Source organism: Muscardinus avellanarius (assembly GCF_963383645.1).
Source record: "Muscardinus avellanarius genome assembly, chromosome: 12".
Classification (NCBI taxonomy): Eukaryota; Metazoa; Chordata; class Mammalia; order Rodentia; family Gliridae; genus Muscardinus; species Muscardinus avellanarius.
The window spans coordinates 62,443,024-62,456,046 of record NC_137798.1 but is presented as its reverse complement, the minus strand read 5'-3'; the positions used below and the strand labels follow the sequence as shown (position 1 = coordinate 62,456,046).

The window sequence follows — 13,023 nt, the reverse complement described above, 5'->3', positions numbered from 1 at the left end:
ATTTTTTATTCTTTATTTTGAAACAGGGTCTCACTAAGTTGTGGAGGGCCTCACTAAGTAGCCGAGGTTGTCGCAAACCATGATCCTCCCGTCTCAGCCTCTTAGCAGGGTCTCACTAAGTAATAATAGCTGTGGCTGTTCATGAACCGCAATTCTCCTGTCTCAGCCTCCCAGATACTGGTATTACAAGCATGTGCCACCGTGCCTGGCTTAAATGCAGATTTTTAAAAACAGATTTAGTGGTTTCTTCTAAGCAGTTTATCAATTTAAGGTATCTTACTAAAATAACCTTTTAAGATAGAAACTATTATTTTTCCCATTTCATTTATTTATTTATTTATTTATTTATTTATTTATTTATTTATTTATTTTGGTGGTACTAGGAGTGGAGCCCAGGGGCTTTTCTACTTCCATGCTATACTCCCAGACATATTTTATACTTTATTTGGAAACAGGGTCTCACTAAGTAGCTGAGGCTAGCTTTGAACCCGTGTGATCCTCCTGTCTCAGCTTCCTAAGCGCTGGGATTACAGGCTTGCACCACCACACCCGGCTTTTTTGTCCATTTTTAAAGATGAGAAAACTGAGGCAGAAAGAGGTTAGCTAACTTGCCTAAGACCATACAACTACGGAGAGTAGAGCTGAGAGATATCATCTATTCCCTGGTCTAAATAACCATTAGTAGCTTTTTTATTTGAAAGATACCATAATAGAGTAGCAAAATCTCTTGAATTTTAATACTGGTTTAGTACATTGGCAATATTAAATTTCATTTCTTCAGTTTTCTTATATGTAAAAATGAGATGAAAGAATTGGGCTAAGATGATATTTAAAGACCATTCTTGCTTTAAAATAATTTTTTTTTTCGTGGTACTGGGGATGGAACCCAGGGGCATTCTACCTCCAAACTATACCCCCAGCCCTATTTTTTATTTTGAAACAAGATCTCACTGAAAGCCGGGTGTGGTGGCACAGGCTTGTAATCCCAGCATTCAGGAGGCTGAGACCGGAGGATCGTGGTTTGCAGACAGCCTCAGCTACGTAGTGAGGCCCTCTGCAACTCAGTGAGACCCTGTTTCAAATACAAAGATTAAAAAATAGGGCAGAGGGTGTACCTCGGAGGTCAATATCCCTGCCTTCTATCCCCAAACCCGCAAAAAAAAAAAAAAAAAAAAAAAAAATCTCACAGTTGAGTTGCAAAGGGCCTCATAAAGTAGTAGCTGAGGCTGCCTGTGAACCGTGATCCTCCTGTCTCAGCCTTCCCAAATTCTGAGATTACAAGTGTGTGCCACCATGCCCGGCTGCTTTAAAATTTAAAATCTATGATTCTGTTATATAAAAGATACTATAAACTGGGCGTGGGCACGCTTGTAATCCCCGCGCTTGGGAGGCAGAGACAGGAGGAACGCGCAGGTTCGAAGCCAGCCGCACTGGCTTAAGAGACCCTGTTTCCAAATAAAAAAAAGTATGAAAATAGGTCTGGGAGTGTAGCCTGGAGGTAGAAGGGTTTCCAGGAACCCCATAATGTTCTGTTACATTTCTTTTTCGGGCATAGAAACCAGATGCTTATTGTTAAAAATGAAATAGATACTCTCTTGGAAAGATATTTTACTTAAGAGAAAAGGAATAAAATTCTAAAGTACTACTACTTAATCTTCAAAACATATTCTGAAAATATGTTTAGTAGGCTAAATATCTCATAAAGTGTAGTAATATAGATGGTTATCTCTTTTTTGGGAGAAGAACCATTACTGTGTATATTTGAAGTATGTTTCAGGATTCTTCTTGGTAACCTAACCTTTTCTTCAGCCAACATTATAGGATATCTTATAAGACCTTGTTAGAAGCTATCAACCTCTTTACCTCATCCAGATCTCTTTTCCCCTTCACCCACTCCATTTTAGTCAGTCACACTGACTTCTTGTCATTTTTTGCATATTCCTACATATGGACTATTCCTCCTCCTAATGGGTTCTTCTTTGGCTGTGTATAGAACTTTGTTCAAAATTTATTTTCCTAGAAGGCCTTCTCTGATTACGTCTATAAAAAAAGAATCCTACTCTTTCCTATCAATCTGTGTTAATTTAAATTTTCTTCATGGTTCGTATTGCTTTATCATTTTTCTATTCAATTGGCTGTCATTCTCCACTAGATCTAGAACAGAATTTTACCCTGTTTGTCTGTTTTCTGGAACTTCTCAGTTCCTTTGATGGGTTAAGTTCTATTTTTCCTTTATGGTCTGGAAAACCATTTGTTTTAGAATATTCTAGATATTCTGGATATTTAGAATAGTCTCTAGATGTTGTTGGCTGTTAATATTAGTTCAATGAAATAATTTTGAAAATATTTCATATGATAAAAATGCTCAGTTATTTTTATGTCAGTAATATTGGTTTATAAGTTTTTGGATGTATATTAATAAAACTGATAAAATTGATGAATAGTATAACATTGGATTGAAAACCAACTACTGAATAACAAAATTAATGTATCATAACTAAGATTATTAAGTATATATACACAAAAAATATACCTGAAAAAAGATAGGGAAAAAGAATATGATTACTATGTGAAGTTATTTAATAGAAGTATTGTAGACTTTTGGAAGGGCTACTTTCTTTTCAAGAAAATAAATTTTGACTTTATCCATAGTTAAAACTTGGCCTTTGAAATCTGGAAAGTCTGCTGATTTGGATGAACTTTTTTCATCATATTGTTTTACAGTTATAAAATAATCAATATTAATAGGACTTACTGCTTATAATTGTATCAAATACAATAAAATATGTAAAGTGCTACACACTTATCCAGCTAGACATGTAGTGAGTGCTAGTTATCATCACCATCTATCACTATTTAGGTGCTGGTTTTTCTAAAATTACTAAATAGCTTAGTTTCTAAAGTTCTGAATAGTCTAAACATAAATTTCTTTATCCTGAGAGTACTTCTCAATTTAAATATGCTAATTAAGGATTGTTAGGTTTGTAGCAAGTCTTTGGCCATAGTAGAAATTAAGTAGGCTAGAGGTATGATTATCTAAATGATGGTGTTTGCTAGATAAGTTCATCTTATCTAGCAAATGTCAAATGTTTACTTTAAATGAATACCTAATCCATCTTTATAATTTAATTCTTGAGCATGTCAGCACTTATGGATAAATTGAACTTTTACTTTTAAAGTAGATAGCAATCTTGTTTACATTTTATGTCTTGATTATATCAGGTAACTGTCCTAAAGTGCAAGTTTTATGAGATAACTAGGATTAATAAGATTACTGGTTTTCAGTTATTTGACCACTCTCAAAGAAGCTTTTATAGTAAAATGTATAAGAGTCTAAAAATTTTAATACCTACTCAAATTGTTTTATGTTCTTTCTGGTTGTTGACTTTTTTAGTGATTAGTGTCATATAGACTATATGGTTTTCTAATAAAATTTGTCCCAGTTTATCCGCTATCTAGTAAAATTACTAGTTTGCATTACTGATTTGCCCCATATGATTAATATTATATGGTAAAAATTTAAAAGGCAAAATCAGTGATTTGTATGTGCATTTGTGTGACAGTTTCCACCTTTTTAGCTATACCACTAACCTCACTCACCTAACTTTCTAAGCACAAGGAAGTAATTGGAGTTGGCAAAACTTGCCATATAGTTTACTTCACAGTTAGTAATGCAGTGATTTAAGTCTCAGAGTTACAACATACAGCTTGTGCTTTCTTGAGTGAAGCAGTATCAGTACTGCTTCAGTATCTCAGTGTTTCCTCATTGTAAAGTGGGGACAAAATAGGACCTTCCTTAGGGTATTGTTGAGAGTAGTAAATGAGATAGTGCATGTGAAGAACCTGTGTGATGTGCTGCTGTTCTTAGGGTATTCCCATCTTATTCTGATGGTTATTTTTATTTTGACTGAAATTCATCCTCTCATTCCTTCATTTCACCACATGGGACTGGTGAACCATTGTTTCACATTCCAGTGTGATGATGGTAAGGACATGGTTATCATCTGTTGGTCTTAATTGTCATCCCTTTATGGATCTTTCTGTGTGGTTCCTGTGATCCAGTTTGTTTGTTTACTTCTCAGTTCCTCTAATGGGTTAAGTTCTATTTTTCCTTTTCCTTAATGGTCTGGAAAACCATTTGTTTCATTTATGTCCAGCTGAGTTTTCTTCTTCCTTCAGGTCTCAGCTTACATGTCATTTCCTCAGAAAGTTTGCCTGTCACAGCCAGGTGTGGTGGCGCACGCTTGTATTCCCCACGCTTGGGAGGCTGAGGCAGGAGGATCACACAGGTTCGAAGCCAGCCTCAGGTACTGAGTGAGGCTCTCAGCAACTTAGTGAGACCCTGTTTCCAAATAAAGTATAAAGTAGGTCTGGGAGTATAGCCCGGAGATAGAAAAGCCCCAGTACCACACACAAAAAAAGTTTGCCTGTCACAATACCTATCCTGACTATTCTTCTATTCATTCCCTTATTCTTCTCACCTGTTTCTCTGTTATATTCTATTGAAGCATCTATGACTTTTCTGACCATTACATAATACATCTAAATTGTAATTAGTTATTTCTGTGATTGTTTTTTTAATTGACATTCCTACTGAGATCATTTCCATGAGGCTTTGCAGGGAATCCTGTCTATTGAATTTACATCTGTATTCTCAGTGTCTACCACAGTCACTAGAACATAGTAAGGGTTTCATAAATATTTGCTGAATTAATGGACAACTTATTTCTATCCCATAATTTTCTAATTGAGTTAAGAACTCACTCAGCAATGTTAATACTTCAGTTTGTGAACACATTTTTACATTATTTCATTCTTTATATCTCTTTCCTATGAGACTATGAGTTTCTTAATGGTACAGCCTGTGTTTTATACATGTCTTTATTCTAAACCTAACACAGTGCTTGGCCCTGGAAATATTTTTTATTCAGTGAATGTCAGTGAAAATATGTTTTATAAATATAATTAAATGAAAATTTTACAGATACAAAAATTCAAATTGGAATCAACAGCAAATGCTACCAGTTTAAGTTATATGCAGGGAGACAATATATGGTATTTATTTGAATAAAATAAGGAGTATAAAGGTATATAAAAGAGGAATAGTTCTAAAAATTTATTATCAGTGAATAAACATTTTGAATGATTACTTTTTTATTTGACTTTTATGTCCTTTTCTTAAAATAACACTTTTCAAGAAAATTTAGTAACCTTTTTCATCAGATATTGTATATTAGCATTTTATTCTCATTTTACTAAATGTTATTTTTCATGTTTTTAATAGTTTTTCTTCTAAAAAGTTTATAATAATTTGTCAATTATGATTTTGTTGAATATGCAAACAATTTTTAGTATTACATATAATGTACAATAAGTATTTTGCAAAATTTCTATGTTCATATATATTCTTCTCTTAGAATTTTAAAAGTGGAATTCCTGATCTGAACATTTGTAACGCTTGATATTACCAAATACCCATGTCCTCCAAAAAGACCCATACCTATTAATGTTTCTTAAAGTAATGTGTGCAAATTTCAACTCACAAAGGATTTCTCAGGTTTCAAAGACAGTGATATTTGACCTTATCTGATTACAAGTAAGGTTGTATATTTCACATGTTTTTTGAGCATTTGTATTTTTATAAATTGCCTGGTTGTGTCCTTTGCTCATTTTCTATTGAGTTGTTCCAAATAGTTATTATTACTGTTCCAATATTTTAATATCCTAATTTACATTAAGAAATTTATTTTGTTATTGAATCTTTTAAGTTGACAAACCCTTGTGCATTTTAATAATATAAACACTTAATTAGTAAATTTAATTTCATTTTAGGTTCTAAGATAGTAAGACTTTTTAATATTTGTAATTAATATTGTTATATTCTATGAAACTTTGCCAAAACATATTCATTTTATTAACTCAGGAGCCTTTTGTGGCAGATGAGTATATTGAACGTCTTGTATGGAGAACTCCAGGAGGAGGTTCTAGAGGTGGACCTGAAGCTTTTGATCCTAAAAGGTGAAGTACAAACTTGTTTTATTTTTTCATAGCTGCAATCCAGTCCTAGATTTATGTTTAGAATAGAAATGGTTGTTAGAATTCCTTCAACACTCATAAAGGGATATTAGTAATCCCAGCATTTGGGAGGCTGAGACCGGAGGATTGCAGTTCGTGGACAGCCTCAGCTACTTAGTGAGGCCCTCTGCAACTCAGTGAGACCCTGTTTCAAAATAAAGAATAAAAAATTGGGCAGGGGGTGTAGCTCGGAGGTCAAATGTCTCTGGGTTCTATCCCCAAACCTGCAAAAAAAAGATACTAGTTTACAGTTGGCTGAAAAGAAAAAAAACAGTATAAGCAAGCAGAGCATCAGAGATATGAAATTGTGTTTTTTCTTTTATATTACTTTTCTTTTGAAGAATTACTTTGACTGGTATAAGGGATGGGATTTTAATGAGAATAAGATTTTAATATTTTCTCTGAATAGTAATAAATTAGAAAGGGTTGGTTATCCTTTTGAAATAAAAACATGTTGCATATTTTCTAGGTACAGTAGCAGTAAATTGGGGGATCAAAGTTGTGATATTATTTGTATATTGTACATTTACTTTCTTGACTGTTATAAATAGGCTATAAAATTTGTTTCTGTTATAGAGGTTTAAATGGTTATCTTGGTAAGATTTTCATTCACTTCCAAGGTAATCCATTGAAAAGCCAATAAAAACTGGCTACAACTGTTGTGTGTTTTTGAAAGCCAGCCTTGACAAAGGAAAGAAGAAATTGTGACATTATAGAAAACATGGTGAATAGATTGAAGGAGTTTCTAGCAAGATGCTATAGTAAAAATTACCATTGATTATTTCTATTTCAAAGAACTCTGTGGTGGTGCAAACTTATAATTCTAGCACTTGGAAGTCCGAGACAGGAGTATTGTACAAGATTTGTAGACAGCCTCAGTTACTTAGTGAGGCCCTTTGCAACTTAGTGAGACCTCTTTCAAAATAAAGAATGAAAAACAGGGCTGGGAGTATAGTTCGGAGGTAGAATGTCCCTGGGTTCAATCCCCAGTACTGCAAAAAATAAATAAGTAAATAAACTCTGATTAAGACTTATTTACAATTAAAAATGAACCAATCAGTTCCTTTTGATTAATGATAGATTGATACATGTTCTAACTTTCTTCTATTAGATTATTAGAAGAATTTGTAAATCATATTCAAGAACTCCAAATAATGGATGAAAGGATTCAGAGGAAAGTAGAGAAATTAGAACAACAGTGTCAGAAGGAAGCCAAGGAATTTGCCAAGAAGGTACAAGAGCTCCAGAAAAGCAATCAGGTAAACATTTAGCTAAACAATAAACAGTTTATATAGGCTACAAAATCTTTATTTACTTTCAGCTTTGAGCTCTTAAAAAAAAAGTCAAGTCAAATTATAGTAACTATTGAGGTTTCTCTTAGTTCCACAGGATAAAATATTAACGAATTATTATCATGTACCCTCGGCATAAGCTTCTTACTGAGTGTTGATTTGGGGTCACAGTCCCCTTTTAGGATAGGATAGAGTGGTGTCCAGGTTAGTGTGGTTCTTGTTCTACCTCTAATAATGTAAACTCTCAAGAATGAGCCCTCAGTAGACCTATACCTATAGGGACTCTATTAGAACAGATATTTAGGTTGTCATTTGCATTCTTTTTAATCAGAAAACAAAGTTATATCAGACCTGAATCAGGTTTTTCTCTATAGAAACCTGGTCTGGGAAGTTTCACAAAAGTCATGAAATATATATGCCTCAATGATAATTCATTAGTGTAACCATGGGAAAAGTGGATGTAGAATTTTGCTTTAGTCTATGTTGGAGTAAAACCAAACCACTGGACTGGCCCTAGAGCTAAGTAGGTCAACCTTCTCAGTCACTCTTAGGCCCTAGAATTAATCTGAAGTCTTTGAATCTCTCATAGGCTGAGTCTAATCTGAAATGTGATTACCTTTTCCAAGTGTACTTTGAAGAATACTCTTGAACTTTGCTGCCTCCCAGGGGCCATTTGTTTTTAGTGTTAGGATTAGCAACCGGGTTTCTGGTAAAATTTTATTTATTTAGATTCCATCCCTTACGCATATATGGCTATGGGAAAATATTTAATTAAGGAAACTAGTAATTTAAATAAGATAGAAAATGTGTTCTTGTGTTTTCACAAAATGTGTTATGGTGATGGTTTTCAACTATTACAATGCAGTTTTTCCCTTGGTAGCAGCAGTAATAGTATTCAGAGTTAAGCAGGCTGACTTTAGAGCCAGTATGCCTGAGTTTGAATTGCAGCTCTGCCACTTAGATATATAATCTCTAGCAATTTAACCTTCTGTGCCCCCGTTTTTCATCTGTAAAATGGGTTGTTGTGAGGATTAAATAAATAAATACATAATATTCTAAGTATGCTTAAAATAGTATCTAACTCAGAGGAAATCCTCAACAAATGTTTATGGCATTTTCTTTTTTCAATTTAAACTTAGAACAAAAGTAGCATACTGAATTATCAGCAATTCTGCCATTGACAATCTGTGTACCCTGGGAGAAAGCAAAGAACATTTAAGGAAGTAATATGTCTTTTTTTTGGAGTAATTGCTATAATCTTTTATATTTTTAGGACTAGAAAGAACTATATTACCATATATAGTATTGACATCTCTTTTTTTCATTTTATTTCATAACTTATTTTATTTATTTTCAGTTTCAGCTATTTTTATTTTATTTATTTATTTATTTATTTATTTTATTGAAAGTAAATGTTATACATTTAATCTGTGTTTGGTGCCCTCTTCCTTGACATCTCTTTTTAAATATTTAAAATAAGTGTTTAGTCTTTTCAAGAAGGTTCTTCAGATGTCTGATCCTTTTATACTTAGTTCATTGTTTTCAGAGTCATTACATAGGGCTCTTTCGTGCTGGGTGTTTTGTTAAACAGGATTTGTAGTAGCCTTGCTGTTTTGTTGATTAACAAATATGTCCATGATAAATAGGCTCATTTTAATAGTTAAAGGTATAATAGTTTACACCTTGGTTAAAAGATTTTCAGATCATGTCATGCTAATGTATATAAATTATTATTGTAGCTCTCATATAATTTCTATGTCCTGGGGATCATACCAAGGGCCTTGCTCCATCTAGGCAAGTGCTCTACCATTATCTTTTGCTGGTAATTTTTGTGTGTATTAAATTATAAATTTAGTTCTCTGATTGTATTTTATGCTTGTGCACATTTTTTCTAGGTTGCTTTCCAACATTTCCAAGAACTAGATGAGCACATTAGCTATGTAGCAACCAAAGTCTGTCACCTTGGAGACCAGTTGGAGGGGGTAAACACACCTAGACAACGGGCAGTAGAGGCTCAGAAGTTGATGAAATACTTTAATGAGTTTCTAGATGGAGAATTGAAATCCGATGTTTTTACAAATTCTGAAAAGGTAAGCACTGTCAGAGAATAAAAACAAATTACATTAATAGCAGTGCCCTAATTATGAGCTATAATTACCACTTCCCAGAGTCAGACTTCAAATCACAGAGTTGTTTACTTATTAAATGTTTTTATTCTGAAATGTAATCTAATACAGTTGCCTGTGGATTGCTGATAAAGTATTGATATTCAAATTTTTAATGGTTCATTGACTTTTGTTTATGAAATTATATGTGGTTTAGAAATGTTGAAATAAATATATTCCTGCCAAGCGTGGTGGCGCACGCTTGTAATCCCCATGCTTGGGAGGCAGAGACAGGAGGATCGCGCAGGTTCAAAGCCAGCCGCGCATGCTGGCTTAGGAGACTATGTTTCCAAATAAAAATGTAAAAATGGGTCTGGGAGTGTAGCCCGGAGGTAGAAGGGCTTCCAGGAACCCCAGTACCACCAAAAAAATAAAAAGAAATAAATATATTCCTAAGTATTTCTTTACCATGTTTGACTTTTAACATTAATAGAATTTCTATAGTCTTAAGTAATTATACAGTATTGGGTGATGGGTAGGGTGATCTGACTTAAATTGTTCATAAGTTGAAATGTCTTTTTACAAAGGAATTGAGAGCTTCTAGTCTTTATTACTTGAATAAAGATCTCTTGTAGAGAATTAAAGCAGTTTGGATCAAAGAGAATTTTAAAAGTTTGAATTATTTATGTTAATCCCTTTCATAGAACTAATCCTGGTCTAAGGATATATGGTATGGGCTATTCTATAATCTCGAAATTAGGAAATTTAGCTTGCTTTCTTTCCCTCAGGAGAACAAATGCATGAAAAAAATGGATATTCTTATGGATCATATATATATGTGTGTGTGTGTGTGTGTGTGTGTGTATACATACATACATACATACATATGTATATTCTCATTATAACATTGACCATTCATATTGAATACAGTATATTCAATATATTGAATATATTATTAGAATATTAGAAGCATAATATTAGAAGCTAAGTATTATTGAGATTCACTTTGAATTTTAGCCAGGTGTGGTGGTGCACACATGTAATCCCAGCATTAAGGAGGCTGAGACAGGAGGATCACAGTTCACACAGCTTCAGCAACTTAGTGAGGTCCGTTGCAACTCAGTAAGACCCTGTTTCAAAATAAAAAATAAAAAAAAAATAGGGCTGGGGATGTTGCTCAGAGGTAGAATGCTCCTGGGTCCCATTGCTAGTACCACCACGAAAAAACAACAACAACAACAAAAAAAAAAAAAAAAAAAAAAAAAAAGCTAGGTATTATCGAGATTCACTTTGAATTAAGCAGTACTTTTTTTGAGTTAGACACCATAGGGTTACAGAAATGATAATTTAAATATTTTTTTTCCTTCAAAACTGTGGATAGTACCCAGAAGCATTCTACCTCTAAGCTATATCTCCAGTCCTATTTTTTTTTATTCTTTATTTTGAAACAGGGTCTCATTAAGTTGCAGAGGGCCTCACAAGTTGCTGAGGCTGGCTGTGAACCTGTAATTCTCCTATCTCAGCCTCCCAAGTACTGAGATTACAAGGGTGCACCACCAAGTCTGGATAATTTTAAATATCTTTGAAAAATGATTTTATATGCTTAGATAATTCCTCAAAAGACATTATTTTAAAGAATGAATTTTAAGAATTATATCTGAAGCTGGATGTGGTGGTCACTGCTTATAATCCCAGCACTTGGGAGGTTGAGACAGGAGAATCACAGGTTCATAGATGGTCTCAGCAACTCTGCAAGACCAGCCACAACTTAGTGAGATCCTGTTTCAAAATAAAATGGAAGCCGGGCATGGTGGTGCATGCTTGTAATCCCCGTGCTTGGTAGGCGGAGACAGGAGGATCACGTAGGTTCGAAGCCAGCCTTGCTGGCTTTAAGAGACCCTGTTTCCAAATAAAAAGTATCAAATAGGTCTGGGAGTGTAGCCCGATGGTAGAAGGGCTTCCAGGAACCCCAGTACCACCAAAAAATTTAAAATAAAAAAAAATAAATAAAATGGAGGTGTATGGCTCAGAGGTAGAATGGCCCTGGGTCCAATGTTAGTACCATGAAGAAAAGAAAAAAAGAATTTATATTTGAAGTATAAAGTAATACTGATAAGATTAACATCAAGAAAAATGACAATGAAAAAATTGACAGTATATATAATAATATAAGGCATGAACACTGCACTGGGTTTCAGGATAGTTTATAAAATATAAGTTTTCTAATTATAAACAAGCATCATATATTATGAAAATATTTGTAACATACAAATTCTGTTTACATATAAAAATAGGATATAATTGAAGTCTGGTACTTGGATTGCTCTGAATTATACCTGTTGATTGTATAGCATATCTATGTACTGTTCTAAACAAAATACAGATGCCTTACCCAGTGAGTTATTCTGTTTATTTTGAATGGAACCAAGATAGTCATTTAGAATCTTGAAGAAAAATATGTTTTAGATTGACTGATATTATTTTTAAACTCATTTATACCATTTATATGTTTACACTTTTCTTTAAACTTACTAATTACCCTCAGGTAATTAGGTGGTTCTTGGTTATCTTTGTCTCTTAATTTTTGACATTTTAATTGAAAGAAAAATCTTTATATTCTCGCTAGTTCATTCACTTGGCTACTCAGCCATCTTTAATTTTGGAGGAACAAAGAGATATATAGAATAAATTAATTTTTAAAATTTTCTCTCACTTTGCTTCACTTTTTCCTGATACCTTTTTCTTTTATTCCCTATATTCCTTCTTTTATACTTCATTCCTCTCTCAGTTGTCTGGTTTTTCTTTCATTTCTCCTACAAGTTCTGGGTTACTGTTTGCTAATTAAGAATCAGTTCAGACCGGGTACTATTATAGTTAATGACACTTATGAACTCATATATCGTATAAGATTGTCAATTATCAATAAACTTCTAGCTATGGATTTTATGCCAGTTACCTTTTCAGTGGAAAGAAAGGAATATAAGCCATTTAGCTAAAGAGATCTGACTTTTCTTCTTGCCCCTGACATTTTTTTTACACCTTTATTGGAGCATTATAGTCTCACATCATAATGCATTTCACAGTGAGTGACATATATGCACACAGGGCTTGGTGGGCTTTACCCTGGATTCCTCTCTACTATCTAAAGTCTCTCTTCTATCCAAATTACTCCCTAGCATCCATGTATTAGAGAAAACATGACCCTTCACTTTCTTTGACTGGCTTATCTCACCTATAATGTTCTCCAGGTCCAACCATTTTCCTATAAATGATGTAATTTTTTTCTTTATTGCTGAGTAGAATTCCATTGTGTGTATTTCCCATAATTTTGTAATCCATTAACCTATTGATAGACATCTAGGTTGATTCCATAATTTGGGTATGAATTGTGCTACTATAAACATGGATATGCATATATTATTTTAATACTCTGATTTCAGACCCTTTGGAAAGATACCAGGAGTGGTATAGCTGGATCATATGGTGGATCCATTCCCAGTTTTCAGAGGAATCTCCACATTATTCTCCACAGTGGCTGTAACTAATTTGCA

The 13,023-nt window shown here is 33.5% G+C and overlaps 1 protein-coding gene across 1 annotated transcript in view; it reads left to right on the top strand.

Annotated features, from left to right (window-relative positions):
* Positions 1–3,979: 3,979 nt before the first annotated feature.
* The window catches only part of EXOC5 (exocyst complex component 5), a gene marked incomplete at both ends in the record, with an annotated part of 47,187 nt that continues 38,143 nt past the window's right edge, over positions 3,980–13,023 (top strand). Inside the window, 4 exons of the mRNA XM_080707154.1 lie at positions 3,980–3,985; positions 5,924–6,018; positions 7,187–7,334; positions 9,263–9,457. Coding sequence (XP_080563280.1) covers positions 3,980–3,985; positions 5,924–6,018; positions 7,187–7,334; positions 9,263–9,457 — 444 coding nt within the window. The remainder of the gene's footprint in view (positions 3,986–5,923; positions 6,019–7,186; positions 7,335–9,262; positions 9,458–13,023) is intronic.